This window comes from Leptosomus discolor, chromosome 7, assembly GCF_034619465.1.
Source record: "Leptosomus discolor isolate bLepDis1 chromosome 7, bLepDis1.hap2, whole genome shotgun sequence".
NCBI classification, from domain to species: Eukaryota; Metazoa; Chordata; class Aves; order Leptosomiformes; family Leptosomidae; genus Leptosomus; species Leptosomus discolor.
The window spans coordinates 47,583,706-47,604,632 of record NC_141397.1 but is presented as its reverse complement, the minus strand read 5'-3'; the positions used below and the strand labels follow the sequence as shown (position 1 = coordinate 47,604,632).

Here is a 20,927-nt window from a genome sequence, read left to right as displayed (position 1 = left end):
GAAGATCTTTCAAATTTTCCTTCTTAGTACAGTAAAGAGATATTGGGGTTTCTCCCTGCCTGCCTTAAATAGCAAAATTCCAGAATAAATTCTAACAAACATTGAGACTCGATAGTCTGCCCCTACAACCAGGTCATGCTGGCTGAAAAGGAGCAGAAATGGACCATACCCATTTACATTAGCTGTGCATTGAGCAGTTGTCGCCCTGCTACTCACAGTTTGTAGAGTATTTTCTTGGTGAAATTCAAGATGCGTAGAGATGTGACAGCTTCTTCAGTAGTATCTGGTGGATCTCCTAAGAACACATAGCACACTACATATTTTGGTCATAAAAACATGTGAGACAAAGAGACAGTTTAATTTAGTTGCTGACTCACACTCTTAATGGCTTTGGGTTCCTCTTCTAATGCCCTTCAAAAAAATATTCACTGATGAACTGTTTCAAGTCCCCACACTGTAGCACAATTACTGACAAAGTATTCTTTTAATCCATTAATGACATATAACTATGCATTGTACAGTACTGTCCAGAAACTGGTGCTGAGCTACTCTAGTGATGGCTGTCAGGCATAAGCTTCATGCCATGGGTGGAATGCGGTGGCCAGTAGGCCAAGTGATGCAGGCATTTTGGAGGGACTAGCTTTGTGGAGAAAAGGGTAAGCTCTTGGTATTTTCACCAACAGACCTTTTGCCATCTTTTCCAGGGACCCAGAGGGTCAAGAGGTACAACGGGCCCATCTGGATACCCAGGCCAACCAGGCTTGCCTGTAAGATCACCACAGTACACAGCCTTGCATTTTCAGGATATGCATAAACTCTGGTCTACCAATTTTAGAACTTGCCTTGATGTGAATCAAAGCCTAGAAATAACTTCTGAGGCAGATAATAAAAAGAGAGATTTTTGCCTTACCTTATGAGTTTGGAAGTTCAGGAATTGGAGTGTATGTTGTTCCTTCCCATGCCTGTGTGCACATTTCATCCTGGCAGTCTGTGGTCACAGAAGAATACTGTTAGTGCTCTCTCCTTATTCCCTTTCCCTAAGGTCACCTTGAGCGGGCAAGAAAGTGGGAAGGCAGAGTTCAGCCCTCCTGAAAGCAGTGACCAGGGAAAGAAAATTGCACTTTGGGATAGGTACATCCCAAGAGGAAATTTTGCCTCTAGGTGCTACTGGCAAGAGGATGTAACTTTCAAAGCAAAGCTGTCTCTAAATCAGACATACTAACTTGTCTTTGTTCTCTTTTAAAGGGTATTCCAGGTTACCCTGGTTTGCCAGGAGAACAGGTAGGCAATAACTTTTCCTGAAGGTAGTGAAATAATAGAATAATTTATACAAATATTTGAAATGTCCCTTATGGTAATTTGTTGTCAAGTTTTTCAAAGGAGTTACTTGATTTTCTGATTATTTATAAACTGTGTACATTTTTTTGTCAATTAGGGAAATCCAGGTATTGGAGTGGATGGACAAAAGGGGGAGCCGGTAAGAAATATTACTAAAGAAAACAAATATTATAAAATATATTATTGCTGTAGAATTGGAAGTATAATAGAGTCTTGTTGGGTTCCCTGGAACCCATTCACTTGTGGCTCTGTGCTCCCACGAACCATGTTAGAATGGAGGGAGAAGTAATACGTTACTGAGTCAATTCTGTGCAGAAGTGATTCCTTCAGTGAGCTGCATGGAGGAATCAGGTGTATTCTGGAGGTTTTGAAAGGCAACAATTACCTTCTGTACAGACACTGCCTAAATAATCACAACAGTACCCTTCAGTAACAGTGGCTGTACCAGATCAGTCACTGAATCTCATCTCTTGCTATGTCCAGCAACAGATGCCAAGGAAAGTGTAAGAAAAGAACAAACACATAATAATAGTTCCTCTGCCAGTCTCCACCTATTAGCGTACTCAGGACTTATAGAACCAATGTGGAATATTTTATTTTTCTTCTATGAATTTGTCCAGTCACTTCTTAGAATTTGTGCAAGTTTCTAACATGCACAACTTTCCACAGCAAATCAGTGATTTCATCTTTACATCCACAAAGCCTTGTGCTCAAAGGCTTCGGTCTGGAACACGAAAGACTGTATATACACACAAGGGATTTGACAGTCCTGCACCTATCTCCACAGCAGACTCAGAGCAGGAGCCATGAGTACAAAGTTCTCATTTATTTCCTTATCTTTAATGACTGAGTAGAATAGGAGGGGATTAAGATCGTCAACCTTGCTCATCTGGGAAGACAGTAAAGAGGCTTACAGATCTCAGTACAAACCTTTATGTATCTACAGGTGTTTGTACATGTTCAGTGAGTACAGAAATAGGTAGTGCTGTAGTACAACAGGAAAATATGCTGAGTCTCACTGAAATGCACATGGAACAGAATGTCTCTCTGCTGTTCCTCTGGCTTCCACAGGGTGACATTGGACTTCCTGGGCCACCTGGGTCACCACTCTTAGTTGGACCTCCTGGAGCTCAGCTGTTCAAAGGAGAAAAGGTGTTAATTTGTCTTCATATTTAACTATGCTCAACCTGGCAAGTACAATCCTGTGATATAATTTTTGCAAGGATGGCATAGGACAAATCTTTTTTTCTGTAATAAACCATCAGCCTCAGCAGAAAACCTGTTTTTCAGCACCCTTCCTACAGGCTTTGAGGAGAGGAGAACCCATGTGTACTTTAGCTCATGTCCTTGAGAGAAGGCTGTCTTGATGCAGAAAGGAGATACTGCCCTTGCTTTAGGTTTTTTTTTCACTTTTTGTCATTAGCAAATCATATTTCACGCATCTCATGTAAAGTTGGTTACTCAGCTATTGAATCTCTTTTGCAGGTCTTCTCTAACATTTTTATTTTTCAGATTTTTGGCAATCATTCTCTTTGAGATTTCTCCAATGTAATGTTTTCAACTATCCACGCTAACCCTTCTAGGATGCTCTTTTAATATGAAAATTACCTGTGATTTTTTTGTCTATTTTTAATCCAAGTTCCTGTTATTTACTGCACTTCCTCAATAACATACCTACTGTAGCCACAGTTGTGTACCTTAAAACATTAGAATGTTTGTTTAAAAAGAACCAGAGTTACAAAAATTGCATTACAGAGCCCTATATTGGAGTCTCTACGTCTTGCATGTATGTAGGAACAAAGCCCTGAATAGCAGGTCCCTGCAAGTAAAAAGATATATCTGTCTCACTCCAAAGTTATTACGCTGGTTTGACAGTGTTAACAGAAATAAAAATCAGTACAGAATTGTTTTTCTTGTTTTTCTTCTGCCTAGTACACCTAGAGGAACAGGCCCAGTGCTTATGAAAATACTATATAACAGTTGTAATTCAGAACAGGACTTAAAAAATGTTAAACAGCACATAGGCATGTCCTGCATATTGATATACACAAAATCTTCCCCTGTATACATAGGGCCAAAAAGGACTACCTGGTGTAACAGGATACAGAGGGCCACGTGGACCTAAAGTAAGTTATGTGATATATTTTTATTTTTTTTTCATGGTGCTGGCAAAGTCCTTCTGTGGTTATTAAGTTACTCTTTTAAAGCAAAAGGTGATGGAAGAAATAACAGCATTTGTGCTATGAAATTTAATCACCACCTAAAGCAGTGTGAAAGCAAAAATATTTCAAAACCCTTTGGAAAATCTTTCTGAGTCTTGTTTTATACATACCTGTTGAATGTTGCCTGGTAGTGAAAGGTCAATGTTGTTTCCAGTTGGGTTATTGACACGTAATGGACTGGGACTGTGAAGAAAACAGAAGCACAGATTATTTTTTTCTCAGGAAGAGAAATAGAGAAGAACTGTGTGTGTTCTTAGTGGGGCATGATGTATGTTTCCCTAAGTAAATCTAACTTCACATTATGGATATCCTCAAGAGTAGAGAAGGCAGAGCTACCTGCTTGGAGAAGGAGTTGCTCTTTACTGTCTATTCTACATTTCCTTTTCTTTCTGTCAGCATGAATAATTTAAACATTGGTGTGCCAGTAAGGAGTTCCTGGATAATGAGCAGAAGCAGCCACAAAAAAATTCTGAAGTCTTTATTGCTAATAGAGTTAGAGGAGGAAGATCCACAGGCAGAAAACTACCAGATCTCAGAAAAAAAAAAGAAGATAACTGGGGACAAAAGAATAAGTCTAGTTTATGTTAAAAACTTATTTATCTTTGTAGGCAGAAGGAAAGAAATGAGAAGCCTGAACATCACATTTCTGAATTCTAAGTTAGCACTTTTTCAGAAATTCATTTTCCATCACAAAAGGAGCACTTAGCACTGGAAAAGGAGACAAATACGGTCTTTTTATATCAGATATACTTTTAAAAAGATGGGCTTTATATGCTTGTTGCAGTACTAGATGTCTGTGTGGGTAGTCTTGTTAGTTATACGGAGGAACTGAGAAATTGACTGATGCAGCCCAAAAGATGCCCAGAGCTTAAAATAAACAAACAAATAAGAAACTGCTGAAAGCACATTAGGGTTGGAGAAGAGACCATAGCAGGTTCCTGGAATAACTGAAGCTATGCAGGCACTGCTAGTGGTGCTGTATGAAGTAAGCCCCAGTGACTGAGCCTAGCAAGTGAAACAACATCCATTAACCTAGTATATACATAACTTGATAAACATGCACAAAAAGTAAAATTTATGGCAAACTTCACTGAGCATCTTGTTTAATCAAAGTATTTTGAATGCTCCAGGGTATACTTGGGAGAGGAGAAAAGGGTGAAAAGGGCATTCCTGGATTCCCTGGATTGCAGGTAAGGAAGTTGCAGAATAAATTACTTCACAAATTCATTATAATTAGGTTCATAATATACTTGGCAGTTTAAGTTTGCATTTCCAAGGAAGATTTTATGGATTTTTTAAAGTAATCTATCATACATTCTGTATAGAATATTTAGGAGTCCTGCCCTGGGACTCACCCTGTCTCAGACTTAAACATAAGCTCATACCGACTTTCTGTCCTTGGAAAGACAGTAAATGTGTGGGGTTATCCTCTAAATATTTAGAGCTGTACAAAGCTGCTCTGGAGTAGCACAGAACTAACACAGTAATTTTAATGTATTCCATACATGCCAATGGCAGTTTTTTACAGAAGCTTGTGCTTGATTTGCTTAACAGTGCTCGCATGGAGTGACATGTTCACTACTGTGCTTTGTGCAATATGATAAAAACATTAAGTGAAGGCCTGTCTGGTTTACTTTGGTCTATAGTTGAAACTCATGCCCATCTCTCATATAAAGTATTTGCAAATACTTTGCAAAGTTTTTGAGCAATATCCCAAGTAGTAATTATCTGAGGAACATTAACTGCTCAGCAATTCTGAGTAGGTGTAATTTTGAATAAGGTTTTACTGTTTTGGCTCACATTCTACTTGCTTTTATCAGGGCAGTCCTGGTTCTTATGGACCTGCAGGTTTTCCTGGAATGAAGGTAAGAAGACGTAAAGTATAAGCACCTCCCTGAACAGTGGGATCAGTGAGATTTAGTTTCCTGTGGATTTGTGCAGATTTGGAATTTCCACATACTTGATAGCTCACGTTGCATTCCTTCATTTCTTTCCTGCTACCTGTTGCCACAGAAGCTGTATGAACTCTTTGTCTTTAAATTTCTGCCACTCAGTAATTTGGCTGAAATTGGCTAATGGGATCTGAAGTTGCAAGCAGGAGGAAAAGCCAGTGAGACAGGCATATAGCACAACAGAAAAGTTATGCAGCATGTTAAGTTTGTTTGCCACGGTGACATTGCTTGTGAAATTTTGTGTTACGCATGTTTTGTTCCTCTTTCTGGCTCCAGTTTTGCTGGTAAGTCTGCAAAATGTTATGAACTTACCACATCTTACTGGAGTAAAGAACAACAGATGTAGGTATGTAGATCTACATCTTGCCCTTTTTCTTATTTCCTCTCCCCATCTCGTTTTCAAATCTAGTTAAGGTAATGGTCATGCTATTCATAAATCACATTAATGTACAGATATTTGCATCTAGAGTTATGTTCCAAGTGACTGTTTTATCTGAAAAATTACTGTTTACTTTGTTTTTTTTACCACTGCCTACCTAAAGAGTTTGAATACTGGATGGATGAGTATATTAGTAGATCATAAAAGGAGAGGAGGAGCTGATATGCAGCTGCTTTTCACGCAGTAATAGTTTACGAGGGTCATTCAGCAGGCAGCAAACCAATTTCAGCTGTATTAAGCAGACAGTCTATTAGAGTCTGCTGGTGTGTATTCCAGCTAGTTCTGTGCCCCAGCTATACCGAATCAGCTGACCACTGTCTAAATAACCTGGCGATACCTGTTGTGGGGTTTTTTAATAGAAGAGATTCTATGAAACATACCATCTTTTGTACAAACGTAGTGAATTTTCTGAAACAAACTGCGGATGCTATTATAGCACGACAGTATTGTATGACTTCCTTACTGGTGTTTGTTCAATTAATTATATTAACATCTTAACAGATTAATCAAATTATATTTATGTGATCCTTTCCAGGGGGAACCAGGATTTGCTGGTTTTCCTGGACAACCTGGCTATCCAGGCATACAGGTAAAAAACCCAACAAACACCTATACTCACTCCCCTATATAAATGCTAATGATTCCTCCCAGATGTACCATCTTATCAGACCATTTCCTTTTATACAGTCATAATTACTTCTAAGATTTGCTGTTTTCATGATAGTCATAGTTACTTAACACTGTGGTAGTAAATAACATTATAAATAAACATTACTTGGTGCATATGAGAGTGGGAATTCCTTTTTGTGTACCACAGGAATTGGTTAATCGCAATTGCCCATAGTTAACTCTAACTATACCAGTATAGCTATCTGATCCATCAGTTGTAGTACTCTGCAAGTTATTCATGGTTGAGCTACATCCCCAGAGAGGTATGCTAGGTAAAGGAACCTGCTATTTAGGTAATAGTACAAGCCTATAAACTTTAGTCTATGAACTACTATGATAATTAGCACCAAATGAGGTGGCAAAATTTGATTCAGATGGGCTTGTTTGCGTGACTTACCAAAATCTCTTTGCACATGTTCAACCTGTTCACATAAGTGGCTTTTCCAAGATGTTTACCAGAATGGAAATTGGACTGCTTCACACCAGCTTTGTTTAAACATTTTCTACTTTTGCTCACTTAGGTGATGCTAACCATTTTTAATTTTACAATACATGCTGCTTTGCATTAGAGATTAGAAGTGTGTCACATCCGGGGAGCTAAGCAGAAAAAGAGGAGAATATAATCTGAAAATTATGGAAGAAATGCTTAATACACTTTCAGAAGACCCAGATGCCAGTCTAGTGACATTTCAGGATATAAATTTATGGAATTCTCTTCTACAGGCTGCAGAACCCATGATCATATTGTAATTCTGACTACTGGATCATATTGTAATTCTGACTAACAACAAAAACTTGAATGAAGGGAACTATTGTATTTTCTATGGAATCTAGAATGCTAACACACATCCAGAATGAAAAAACAGTTCTGGATGCTGCTACAGAAGGAGCAAAGCAGCAGTGAGTCTAGCCTGGGGGGAGGTCTAGGGAGTCACTGGGATAGAGTCCAAGTGGTCAGCAGTGTATGAGCAAGAGGAGAAGTGAAATGCTGCAATGAAGAAGGTGGGTGACGGAATCATCAGTAGAGACAGCAAGGTTGAAAAAGCTCATCATCAAAGTTATTACCACAGTACAGTGGACAAAAACAATATTGCAGAAATTGCAACATTAATGAACTTGGCTCTAAATATTCTGAAATACAAAAGTCAAGTGTTTTTTTCCCTCTGAAATAATATTTTTGGAAAGCTGCATATAAAACACTAACTTTTCTTAAACCACAATTAGTTGCACCTGTGAAATCAGAGGAATGACACTCGAGATTTAAGCAAGATTCACCTCTGTTATAAATTGAAGGTTAAGGTAGGAACACACTCTACATAATCTGTGATGACAAAAGGAAGTAGACTGTGGCTAGTCCAAACTTGCCCTAAGTAGTATACTGCTAAAGACACAGTTGAAAGCAGACAAATAAAAAGCAACAAACAGGTTTTTAAGAAGCAGGTTTACAAATGAGAAATGACGAATGTGAAGTAAATAAGTACAATAAAAACATCTGTTTTAATTACAGGCTTACTTGTTTCAATGTTAGGACTGCCAGGAAAGTGCTAGATCAGCTTCTTCAGCCAAGATTTAATTTATGTAGTCATACTTGGGGGGGGGGGGGCGGTGAGGGGCAGGAATTGCCCATGGATATTAATTTTTCTCCCATTTGGTCATTATCAGCTTTACAGCAATGTGGGATCATTCAGATACTAATTAGACAGAAACATTGCATGTCTTATTTAAACAGAAAAATCATTACAGTCCATTACTTCCCAAAAGTAGAATTAAACTTCAAGTGTTTTGTTGTTAAAAAGCAGTACTCACCCTGATGTGCATATTGTTTTAGTTGGGGGCATCATTAACAAACTAGAGACAAGACACTGTATAGACAGAAAAGTGCATTCTTCAGTCTCCGTTGATTAGCCCACAGCCTGAGAAGTCATCAATTAATGCTACAAACAGTAAGCAAAAAATAATTAATTGTTGGTAGATTATGCTAGGGAAAAGTTTGAATGCCTGCAGTAATGATTTAGAAAGATGAAATTACAATTGCTAACACATGAAGCAAAGAAAATGGATCAAGTATAGACATAACATTAAAAAAACCAGGTAAACTCTATACAGATACGCAAAATTTGGAGTGATTGCACAAATGCTGTAGTTTTGCTTGGGAAACAATTGGATAAATCTGATTATTCCTGAAAAGTGCAGATCTATCTAGACTGCATCAGCTGTTCATCTGGCCTCACCAGGTGATGCTTATGATCTAAAAATCACAAACTGAAAGAACAAGAATAGGGTTAAAAGCCCTCTGGAGAATAGCCCATCCTCATGTAGATTTTTTGAAATAAACACATTCAAAGAGACTCTAAGATGCATTCAGATTTAAGAGACTCAGAAAAAAACCCGAGTTGCATTCAAAGTAGATTTCATCTTTAAAAAACGTTAGCTGTTGCTTAAAGCAAAGAATGGACTTCAAGGAATTGTTGGCATACCTTGATCCCTGAGTCTGGACATTGGCAACACTGTGTGGATCTTGAACAGGAGCCAGCAACATGCCCTTGCTGCAAATGCAGGAAACAATATCCTGGGCTACATTAGGAAAAGTATTGCCAGCAGGCTGAGGGAGATGATCCTTGCCCTCTGCTCAGCACTGGTCTCCATCCTTGTAGATATTCTAAAGCTGGACATGGTCCTGGGCAACCAGCTCTAGGTGGTCCTGCTTGAGCAGCAGGGTTGAACAAGATGACCTCTAGAGGTCCCTTCTAAATAGACCTCAACCCTTATGTGATAAATGTGAAAAAAACGGAGAATGCCTTCTTCAGACAAAATACAAGGGAGGATATGAGTCCTGCTGAAATCACTCTGAGACCATTTGTCTCTGCTGCTAATGGAATGAGTCTCATTAAAATAATGAATGGTCTTTACAGGCAGTGCAAAATATTCTTGGCCATTGACATTATATAAAGCTATAGAAACTTACAGAACAAATACAGTGTTTAATGCTTAATAGGGATATCAGCAAAACTGGTAAGTGATTATAAGCTTTCATTTTAAGAAGACTCCAGGTCACAGAATACAGTAGATACATGCTTCTGTTGGTTTTGGCATTTTAATTTTTTTTTTAATAGGCTGTTGGCAAGTCTCCTGAAATTTTTATGGGAAGAGAAAGTAATCCAAATGTGTACATGCCACTATGTAGGAGCATACCAACAGTGAAAAAACAGCAAATATGAAGCTGCCATCCAGAGAGGGTCATAAGACCTAAGAGCCGAAAGACAGAGATTTTCAGAGACCACCTCTGAAATTTGTCACTCAGGGAGATACCAGGAAGTGAAATTTTTGACCTTGGCTCATTGACTCTTCATTTCTTTCTTGTGTTCTGGTTGTGTCATTTTAAAATCAGCATGAAAGTCATGTAAGACTTGAGCCATATCCATCTATTGTACAAATCTTTGATACTTTTATCATCATTAAATTAATTTTAAATCTCAAAATAATTTGTCAGTTTATCAGAGGAGGAAAAATGCTAGGTTTATTTTTTCTTTCCTGCCACACAGAAGACTCTTCTATGTCATTAGGGAAGACAAATTTACGTTCCTGTTTAAAATAGCCAAAGATGACACAAGGATATTATTTCATTCTGCAAGGTACAGTCAAAGGAAAAAAGGCCAGCCAAAAGGCCAAAGTCAAGAGGACAGCAGCCAGTGACAGCTCCAGAACTGTTTAAATATTGTAGAGATAATTATGTTCTAAAAAAGCCCAGAAAGAGGCATGGACTCCATGTTTTTGCTTCTGTAAGAACTGGTATCCAGTTTTGCAGTCCCAGTTCTCCTTGTGTGTGTCCTAAAAGGCCCTGAACTCCAGTCCCAGGAATGTAACCTCACTACGCAGTTCCCACATTCACATTCTTGTTTTCTCAGTTCCCCTTTGCTGCAGAGAGCTAGGCTGACTCCCAATCTACAAAGCAAAAAGTCTAATACAATTTGCACATAAAAGACTTCCCTAAAGTCCACTTCACTTGCAATTCTAAATATGTAAATCCCATCTAATTTAGAAATCCTCCAAGCAGAAGTGATTTTCCATGCCATTAGTAGGCACTTTTATGTTTCCCTGATGCAGATGTTTTAAACTTCTTATAAGAGCTTTGAGTATATCTGTCAGACTGTGAAACCTCTTTTCTTAATGCTTATCTGTCATTGTAGAAGTAATTTCCAAATTCTGGTATTGAATTTTAAGGGAAATTATTACAGCTTGGTTGTTACATCAAAACATCTCAATTAAATGGGTACTGATTTACTGTATCTTTATCTTTACAATAAATGATTGAAATCAAATACAGCAGTCACAAGTTCTGAAGAGTCAAATAGACATGTGCAATAGGTATATTACTGTTTAGTTGCTGGTATCCTGAAAGTTATATATTATTTTAAATCTTTTTGCCTGGTTTTAAATGCTATAAAGTGACAAAATTGAGTTTCCTAGGTGATATGTGTCACATCCTTACATACCCCACCATTGTAGAAATTTTCAGTTACATGCTAGCACACTGCATATTTGTATCTATCAGTAAAATTTACTGTTGGACTCTTACAGGGGGATCCAGGAGAAGAAGGGCCCCCAGGTCCTCCTGGAGCTGTTGGAACTCCACCACATCCTATAAAAGGTTAGAGCTAGTTTTAACTAGTCTTCCTGCTGTATAAAGCGTGTAGGACCTATTTTGCTAAGGTGTGTGAAAGTGATCACTAGGGATTCAGGGGACAGGGTCCTAAAATGTTATCTTCCTAGTGGCCGCATTTGTTTGTTTGTTTGTGTCTTACTGATCTTACTGGAACTGTGTTGAACATAGAAGTTTCAGATCAAATGCTTGCTTGAAAGATCTTTATGCATACAGTCACAGCTAGATTTGCAGGACTATCCCTAGTTATTTGACCTACACATATTTAAGAAAAACCTATGAAAAATAAGCCCATTCTGGATAATGGATGACAAATAAGAAAACTGGCCTTCCCATTTTAATTCAGAATTCCTATTTTTCAGAATTGCCACAACACACATATTTTAGACTACAGTTCAACTTTGTTTTGCATAGCAGGGGTGAAATCCTGGAACTAGTACTCCCAACAGAATATTTGTCAATCTTACTACCTTCCTGCCTAAACCTCAGGCTTCGTTTTTATGTTCCAGCTCCCTTTATCCCCATCTTTATCACCTAATTGGTGAAAAGGTGTGTGGAAGTTCTTATTTGATAGCAGGAGACAGTAGGGAACAGCTAAGCCTGCTGCCTGGAAGGGATTTGCGTTGGCATCTCACATTTGGGGAACCTGTTATTTTAAGGACATTTTAACAGAGAACTTACCATAAATTCTGTTTCTAGTGCAGCAAATGCTGATCATGAACACAGAAGTAAGTTACAACACAACCCCAGCTCAGCAGAACCTCCCCATTAGATAGGGGCCTCATCCAAAAATCAGTTAAATTTGTTTTCCATCAGCTTCTGTGTTTCCAGCCCATGCAATGGAAGACTTAACCCCATGCTTAATATCTCAAGTCACATTTAAAGTTAATCATGTGCATGGTGTGTGAGTGGATACATTCTTCAGAGAAAGAGGCTTTTAGCAGAATTGTTTGAGAACAGAACTACTACCAGTATTTTGGTTTTCCAATTTAATGAAGGCCTGTATATCCGATTCAAGTTTTCTTTATCACTGTGTAATTGCAATTTTTAAATGTATACATTATAGCAATATTGAAAATATACTTTTTAAAATTCAGATAATTTCAGCTAGGATGAATCTGAAATTAGCTCCCTGTGTGCACTGTCAAATATGTGTAACATGAGATGCACAGTTATTTTAAATGTTACATGTATTTACTTTGGGCAAACACTTCTTTCGACATTCTGAAATATATAGCACAAAGATCCTACTACGGAATGACAAAGAGTTAAAACCGTGCCCATGAAATGGGCAGGAATCCGTAGAAAAGTAACCAAATCCTCCCACCGTAAAATTAAATTGTAACACATTTAAAAATGTTTCATAAAGACAAAAGAAGTTACTATATTTTACTATATTTTACTTTTGTGTAGTTCCCAAATTATAATTTAATTTAGACTTAAGCTGTCAATTGCATAAACATTGTTCACATGTTTTTGTAATTCTGTGTAGGTCCACAAGGAGATCCTGGATTTCCGGGTCCTGCTGGTGATATGGGGTCAGTTGGACCAAGTGGTCCTGCAGGCCTGCTAGGAAGACCAGGAGATGATGGAACAAGTAAGAGAAGTAGTGGATAAAACGTGAACTATATGCCAGTAGGAGAGAAAGCAGCTAAAAGAAAACTGTTCTTTGTTCTTGCTTGATGCAAATCACCAACAGTAAGGATTTCAGCTCTACAGAGAGTTCAATAAAAATAATTAGCTCAGCACTTAGTGGCCAAAATGATCCAAACAGAACATCAGGAATTACTAGAAAAGTAATAGAATATAAAGCAGAATGCTACTATGCACTATAAATCTATGGTATGTCTTATCTGGAGTGCTGTGTTCAAAAATTCTATTCTTCATCTCAGAAAGATATAAAGGAAGGTGATGAGGATGACTTTGTTCTGTATAAAGAATATAAACAACTGGAATAACTGGGATGTCTGGAAAAGAAATAATGGGGAGGAGGAAAGCAGCGTTTGAAGGTCTAAAGCAGGAGCCCATTTTCCTGGGAATCCTGGAAAACCTAAAGCTTTAGATTTAAGTCTTCATTGTATAGAAGGTCTTCTTCAGGACAGTTCTGAATGGTCTGTAATTTCCTGCTTGATATCTTGTAGTAATCATTACTATGAAGCTATATGGGCCATATACCATTATTTTTTTATAGGTCTGCCTGGCCTGCCAGGAGTAAGTGGGGCACAAGGACCTCAGGGTTTTCAAGGTGACCCTGGTTTCCCTGGAACAGGTGAATCAATCCCAGGAAGACCTGGGTTTCCTGGACCACCAGGCCTACCAGGACAGCCAGGAAGACAAGGCTTACCTGGACTACCCAGTAGGTTCAATGCAATTTATATGGCAAGAATATCATTCTGCATATTAATAGATTAACTTCTTTTGTTGGTCCTACAAAAATGGTAGAAGTGAAAAGCGTATTTTGGCAGATATATCAAACTTTACATATAACGTAGAAAGCATGTTTTTCCAATTAGTTGTTGATCACTGAGATTCCAAGATTTTCATTGTTGTCTCGGTGATTTAAACCCACAAAGTAATATGTACGAGAAACACCCCTACAAAAATCTATCACCTAAAGTTAAAAACACACACACTGGGGAGGAAACCCAAGTCAGCATCCTTTAGTAAAGAAACAAGAGTTGTAAAGTTCTGCAGTGGAAGAAGGAAGAAGTAATGGCAATAAAACCCCAACATGTCAACATCAACTCTAGCAAGACTGACTCTTGTAGTATGATCTATAAACAACAACTTGTAAAACATTTCATAAGTTCTCTAGCTTTTCATGTAAGGATAACAAGATAAGGAAGCAGAGAACATGTGACCTAAGCTGTGGAAACGGTCAACCTGGTTTATAGTAGCTGTACAATTTGTTTTTCCAAAGGTGTAATCTGTACTGACAGAGGGATCCCTGGAGAACGTGGAGCAAAAGGTCAGATAGGTCTTCCAGGAAGAAAAGGTGAAAAGGGAGAAAAGGGTAAGTATGCCTGGATAGGAACAATTTGAATATGAGACCCTTGCCAGCTACGTCAGACCTAAATTTGCAAGTTTATGCTAACTTAGAGGATAAGGCCCATCAAATTGTGGAGTTAAATGGCATTTTGGCATTGGGACTTCTAGTCAGTAGAGTTATTGGGGCTTCTAAGTCAGTAGTCATGTCATGCAGCAGTTATTCAGCACTGTAAAAAGACTGATGTGTGTCACTTCTTGGAAGGCCATAGTGAGATAAAATGGTCTGTGCACTACTCACACAGAAAAAGAGCAATGCTATTTTTTGTGTATTAATTTTGCAACAGTTTCAATGTAATTTTGACATTTTCACATAGGAAATCAAGGCCTCTGCTCATGTAGTGCTGGTCCTCCTGGTCCCCGTGGTAAGCAAGGACCTCCAGGCGCTCAAGGACAGAAAGGACAAATGGGCTACCCTGGAAGACATGGAGAAAAGGGCGACCCGGGCTTACCTGGTGCAATAGGTTCACCAGGGCTCCCTGTGAGTAGTTTCCATGAGCTTCAGTAAATAAAAACCATCAAGTTACCACTTACGCTGGAGGCATTTAACCAGACGGGTGGAGGAACTACCCTGGAAAACTATCTGAAAATTTTATCTACTTTTGCTTATTACAGTCTTGTGGAGGATGCATTTTATTAGCTTCTATCTGATTTTTCCTTGCAGCAGTGGGCAGTGTTTTACACTGAGAGACAGAATCCTATTCTGCATTTGTGAGGTGGTTAGGAGGCCTTGGAAAGCTGGTGAATATTCTGTTTTGACTTGTTTTTCGTTTGGTTTTGAATACTCATTGTTTTTCTTGAAAACATTGTAGATGCACAAATTGCTCCACTGAAGATGATTTTTCAGTTATTTCAAAGGAAGGCATTTCCAGCAAAACCTTATCAAGGCAAAGAATTGCATGATGTCAGCAGGTCGAGATGGCTTTTATGTCAACATCCACGTCGGGGCGGAGGGCAGGGTCTGAAGAAAATGGAATCCTTGATTTTATTCAGGCATTTCAAGTCATTTTTTTAATTCCTTTTTTTAGAAATTAATTGAAAAGCTTAATTTATTTGATATGCTTTATTTATTTTATGAGGCAGTCTGAACATAATGTAGAGTCTTTCACTCCCACAGAGTCTGAAAGGCATTGCTATTTGTTCGTGTTTCTCCCTTTACTGTTCCATATAACTTTATAATCTCCCATTTTCAGTCACTACTCAGCCAAGGTTTGTTCTCCACAAGGATCAGCCACTATAAGCAATGCATAAAGACTTTTCATTTGTTTGAGTGGCTTCCTTACAATGTAACAATTTCATTTCAAGTTCCTCAAGAGCAGAAACTGAACTAACTTTTCAGTAGTAAAGATTCTGAGTACTCAAATCATTTGACATCAGCATAGAATGTTCATTTTTTCCCAAGACTAGTTCGTTCCAGCGTTTACAAACCTGACATTCAGTTTTTCATGGAAAAACCCTATGAAGATTTTTCATGGCAAGGTGGGAGAAGGAAAATAATTAAGAAATATTTAAAAGGTACCTTTAGGTCAGATGTGTATTTCTACTTTAATATTGGCTGTCGGCATGATTAACAAACAAAATAAATTTGAGCTCAAGACCTGTATGTTTCCTGGGTCAATAATTTACTGGTGCTGCTTGTTGCCTAACTCAGTGAAACTAGTTATTACTTTTGGAAACAGACTTACTTTCTTTAATGTGCTTCATATAGTTTATCTTATTCCCCCAGTGAGCAGTAATTCAAAACACCAGTTACTCTTAACTGCTTTAGGAACGCATTTTAAGATGATTTATTTGACTTGCTATGATTTTCATCCACTTGTTCTGGTCTGGCATGTGGACTGTACATCCAGGATGCTGCATACCAAAATGATGCCAAATAGAAGGTTTTTTTAATATACTTTCCTGTGTGTGAGAGCAATTTCTTTGAAAATATAGGTAGATGTGTTTGGCTTTATGACTGTTCCATTATGGCTTTTTTTGTTGGTTTGTTTTTTAGGTTTTGTTTTAATAGCAGAACTCTTTTTTCACATGAGGAATTGCTTAAAAGTCTGCAGAACATTTTCTTTCAAAATAAAAAAAAAACCACAAACCAACAAAAAAAACACAAACACAAAACAAAACCATTGTGAGACTGAAGAAAGGAGGTGGAAGGGCTCTGTCATTCTAGTTCCAAAGGTTTCCTTACAAGCTTTGCATTTGTTTTTATTTTTCTTTTCTTAGAATCCTATTACCTGAGTGGATTATGTGAGATTTCGTTCTGTTTGTTACTTTTGAAAGTATGCTTTAGCCCTTGTGGTTCTGAAGTAAAGCTTGACGCCTTGTCCTTAGCACTTCAGTGTTCTTAGGTGACTTAAGTAAGAAACAGAGACAAAGTCATCAGTTTGGAGAGAAAGAATTAACTTTGCTACAGAAGTGCTTTGCTCTAATGGATTTCTACATATATATACTTTTTCCATTTTTCTGCTCTTCTTTTCTTGCCAAATATCTCATTTTGCTTTTCAAACACTAGTAACTGGTCACTGCTAACTTGAAGATCTTAACATTTTAACAAATAGTCACTACTAGTTTCAGAAGTCTCCTGCCTGTTTTACAATTGCCATGATTTACAATCACTTTATAAATTGTATTTTCTCCACCTATTTCTCAGTGAAAGATTTTGAATAACAGAGGAAACAGGCTAAATAGGTTTTTCAACCTCAGTGGCTTGTGTAAATTTCACACGGTAAAATATATTTACCCACATGTACTATTGCAAGATCAGACCCTCACCAATTATGATACACAAACCACGCTCTGCTTGGAGAGCTGAAAACACAAATCAGCATAGAAATACAGAAAAGTATTTATATATATATATATATACAGAAAAGTATCTGTTCCACTCTAAATCTGTCAAGTCATAGATTCTCCTGACAATTCCAGTTACCTAACTAGACGTAGATGAAATCTTTTATTGGCAGCTTTGTGGGCTTTCACTCAGCAAAAAAGCATCACTTACCTACTGCCATATTCATGTTTGGGAGGACAGCCTCATCCAGCAGTCACTGCACTCCTGAGATTCCCTTCCTCTGTAGCCTCAGGAGATTGTGGATCAACGTCTGCAGTGGGAAGAGTTTGTGAATTGTTTGTATCTTAATATTCTTGCATTTACAGACACAGCTGTATACGGCTGTGGACCCAATTCTTCTAGCATTACAATTTCTTATAGTTGTGTATCTGTGCATTTGGCAGAGTCAGGCTGAAAAGGCGTGCCATTCATACACCTCCTTATAGACGTCAAGAGAGATAAGTGTTTCTTGTTGGCATGTTACTGTAACTGGTCTGGTTTTGGGAAACAATTGAAGAGCAAGAGATAGATAGCTAATTTTCCCCTCAATTCCCACATTGATTCCTTGCTGGAGATAACTAACAATTTTTTAATTTTTTTTTTTTTGCCAATGGTAAGGGGACACCCGGCTCTGCTGGACAACATGGTGAAAAAGGAGAGAAGGGTGATCCAGGAAGAGTTAGAATAAAAGGTAAACACATATTTTATCATTAGCCTTTTTGTTTCCTATACAATGCCTAGGCAATAGTGCGAGAAAGCCATATTCGTCTTCCCTTAATAGTCATTAGTAACTTACTGAAGCCTAGCAGTCATGCATATTCGAACTGCTTTCTCAGTACAGTCTCATTCATCTTCTTGCTAAGCAAAGATCAGGACAGTGTTTTCTGGTTTTTACTCTATAGTTAAGCCATAAAACAGTTTTAACAGCTTGTTATTAATGCTAACAATTAATAAATTACTTTTCATGTCATGTGATTACTAATCAGGGTCTTACAGAGGTTTGTATAGCAAAGACTAAGTGGAATACAATTATTGTTAAGACGTGAAGAAATATTATTGTACAGAAGCCACCTCCTGAAGTGTCACATGCCAGTATCCCAGCTGTTATCTCAAATTAAACCACCAGCACTTTTCTTGGGGAAAAACTCAAGTCTCAATGGCTATTCAGATTCCCACCCCTATGTCTAAAAATTACTCTTGACCAGGCATTGAAGAGAAACAATAGGCCATCTGTTCCACAACTGAACTTCTTGTAATTAAATAGATCAAAACCTTTCCACAGTTATGGTTATGATTTGCAAAAGAAAGAGAACAACAAATTACAGCAATCTGATGGCAAAGCTTTGTTAGAAATGCTAAACTAATTATTCAGACAAAAGATTGTCCATCTTATTGTTTGTGAAAAGTTAGCTTAGCTTTGGATGCACGTGTTAGTTTATAGATGTTGCAACAGGACAAAATATTTGCCGTTTATTTGCAAAGGATTTCTTGACAGAGCAAAATGAATCTTTGGGCTAGAACAGTTTTATTGTCCTTTATGCAAAACCTACATTTTCATAAATAGCAGTGCAATAGAAATTTAGGGGTAAAAAAAGAAAAAACCCCAACCTTTTGGGAATATTGATGCAAATATTCTGCATCACATGGCATTGCTATATCCTGATTTCACTGAAATCAAGAATAAAACTGACGATTTCAATATCAAAATATTTTCACTCTGTATACAGCATGAACAAAAGCCACGTTCTTTTACAGATCTTTTACACAAAGACCAAGTTGTTCCATGAGGTGTCCAACCACATACTGCCTCCCTAAGCCTAAAATACCTCATTAAGGAAATGTAAATTCAAGAACTGGAAATTAACATACAGATATGGTAAATGGTTACCCAGCAGTTACCTGAGCAGAAATAAAAAAACCCCAAACTTACTGCAAATATTATACTTCAATTTTTTAAAATTATTTTAAGGAATAAAAGGTGAAAGAGGTCATGCTGGAGTTCCAGGATTTCCAGGCCAGAGAGGTGATGATGGCAGAGACGGGGACCTAGGATTGCCTGGGGAAAAAGGAGCTGAGGTACATTTGACTTTCTCAGAATTTTTTTCCATTTCAGTTAACATATTGTCTTACGAAAGGGCTAGCTACTTAATGAGAAATGCCATTTTATTCCAAATTCCTAGCAGATTAATCAATTTTATCATTGTATGTTAAAAAACTATCGTTTTTATCCATTGAAAAATTATTTCCGTGGAAGAATTAGTGTTTATTTTGGTATTCCTGAATATAATTTCTGCATATACTGTGTGCCAATATTATGGGATCAGGAAGAAAAAAACCCACAAAACTCTACCCTTTGTTCCTATTGTCTTTGAATATCTAAAACTACTATAATCATCCATGTAGTCACTTGATTGTGGAAGAGTGGTTTCTCCAGGTAATTCTCTAACATGGCTTTTGATAACCAAGGAGAGGTCTTGTTATTTCTTATCAACAATTTCTTTCTTTTAGGGTGATTCTGGAGTACCACTGCCAGGTGATAAAGGATTTCCTGGGGTCCCAGGACTACCAGGGCTAAAAGGACAGATGGGATTGCCTGGTTTGGGATTTCCCGGCCCTCCAGGAGTCAGAGGTAGCCCTGGAGACTTTGGTGATACTGGTAATGTTGGGCTACCTGGTCCAAAGGGCCAGAAAGGTAATTTTGAATGTTTACATTGAGAACCAAATAACAAAATACATGTTTGCTACCATCCATTACAGTTTCATATGTATTATATACAGTGTTATTCATTTATAGTGAAAATCAATTTTGGCAAGCTCAGTGGTCATGTGAAATATGGCCACTGAAAGGTACAATACTGTCAGCATTTAGCAGCAGACACTAGTGAGAATATGAATTGCTAGGGGCCTTAAACCTGCAAAGTGCTGCTTGCATACTATCAGAGGAATTATTTTCTGGAGTGAAGAGTATTCTTGAGTGTAATGATTTGCAAGGCACTGCTTTTTCGCTGAAGGAGCAGGAAATTACAACCCACAGTTAAGGATTGGTCTGGTTTTTGGTTATAAAAATCCCCTACCAGAATAAAAAAAATCTATGCTGATAGCAATGTGTATGAACCAGAAATGTGCACAGAATTGAGGTGAAAACATTACTTTTTTTCTTGCAACAGAGACTATTGTAAAGACCAATTTCTGTGACAAGTAAAAAAAAAGAAATCTTTGTCTTTAGAGAACACAACTGTATTACAACAATTTGAATCATTACCAATATTCTATACAAAATAAGTGTAAAGAAAAATATATTTTAAGAGTCTCCATCAAACCTTAAGTAATACAGAAATAACAATGGGCATAAACAGTCCCTTCTCTTTACCTTTGAACTCTAGTTGGTTAGTTCCACAGAAATATTACAGTAAATGTTCAGACTCCATTTATTCTAAAATCAAATAGGCCAGTTTCTTTCTCTCTCTTGCTTCAGGTGAGACTATCTGCATTACGTTACCATACCCTGGAAATCCAGGTCCCCCAGGTTTTAAAGGTGTTCAAGGTATGTTTACATTTTAATTGAAATGGAGTTTTAAGTTGTTAATTAAAGAAAGAAACTATCCTAAAAAGATAACCTGTTCTAGGTTTTCAACAGATATATGTCTCAGTGTAAAACTGCAGATACACAGGAATATACCCATCTAGTGGAATCAAGGGCCAGACAGCTGCAGTTTGCATGATGAAAAGGTGTGCAGGCTGCCTCCATAGAAATGACTAAATGAAGGTAGCTTGA

The 20,927-nt window shown here is 37.7% G+C and overlaps 1 protein-coding gene and 1 long non-coding RNA gene across 3 annotated transcripts in view; one reads left to right on the top strand and one right to left on the bottom strand.

Moving 5' to 3' along the window:
• The window catches only part of COL4A4 (collagen type IV alpha 4 chain), a 69,444-nt gene that overhangs the window by 21,295 nt on the left and 27,222 nt on the right, over window positions 1-20,927 (top strand). The window contains exons 9-25 of the mRNA XM_086468662.1: window positions 705-767; window positions 1,246-1,281; window positions 1,436-1,477; window positions 2,410-2,490; window positions 3,411-3,464; window positions 4,691-4,750; window positions 5,381-5,425; window positions 6,487-6,540; window positions 11,199-11,268; window positions 12,773-12,877; window positions 13,472-13,636; window positions 14,201-14,293; window positions 14,643-14,806; window positions 17,771-17,843; window positions 19,122-19,228; window positions 19,661-19,844; window positions 20,628-20,696. Of these exons, the coding sequence (XP_086324788.1) occupies window positions 705-767; window positions 1,246-1,281; window positions 1,436-1,477; window positions 2,410-2,490; window positions 3,411-3,464; window positions 4,691-4,750; window positions 5,381-5,425; window positions 6,487-6,540; window positions 11,199-11,268; window positions 12,773-12,877; window positions 13,472-13,636; window positions 14,201-14,293; window positions 14,643-14,806; window positions 17,771-17,843; window positions 19,122-19,228; window positions 19,661-19,844; window positions 20,628-20,696 (1,465 nt within the window). The remainder of the gene's footprint in view (window positions 1-704; window positions 768-1,245; window positions 1,282-1,435; window positions 1,478-2,409; window positions 2,491-3,410; window positions 3,465-4,690; window positions 4,751-5,380; window positions 5,426-6,486; window positions 6,541-11,198; window positions 11,269-12,772; window positions 12,878-13,471; window positions 13,637-14,200; window positions 14,294-14,642; window positions 14,807-17,770; window positions 17,844-19,121; window positions 19,229-19,660; window positions 19,845-20,627; window positions 20,697-20,927) is intronic.
• LOC147415275 (uncharacterized) lies at window positions 179-17,381 on the bottom strand. Of its 2 annotated transcripts, none has more exons than XR_015183571.1 (6): window positions 17,324-17,381; window positions 8,427-8,554; window positions 3,671-3,743; window positions 2,269-2,472; window positions 911-988; window positions 179-295 (listed from the first exon to the last, which is right to left on the bottom strand). It is a non-coding gene; the product is annotated as an uncharacterized LOC147415275 (long non-coding RNA). The 2 variants fall into 2 exon arrangements; XR_015183572.1 differs by lacking the exon at window positions 17,324-17,381 and adding an exon at window positions 9,098-9,142.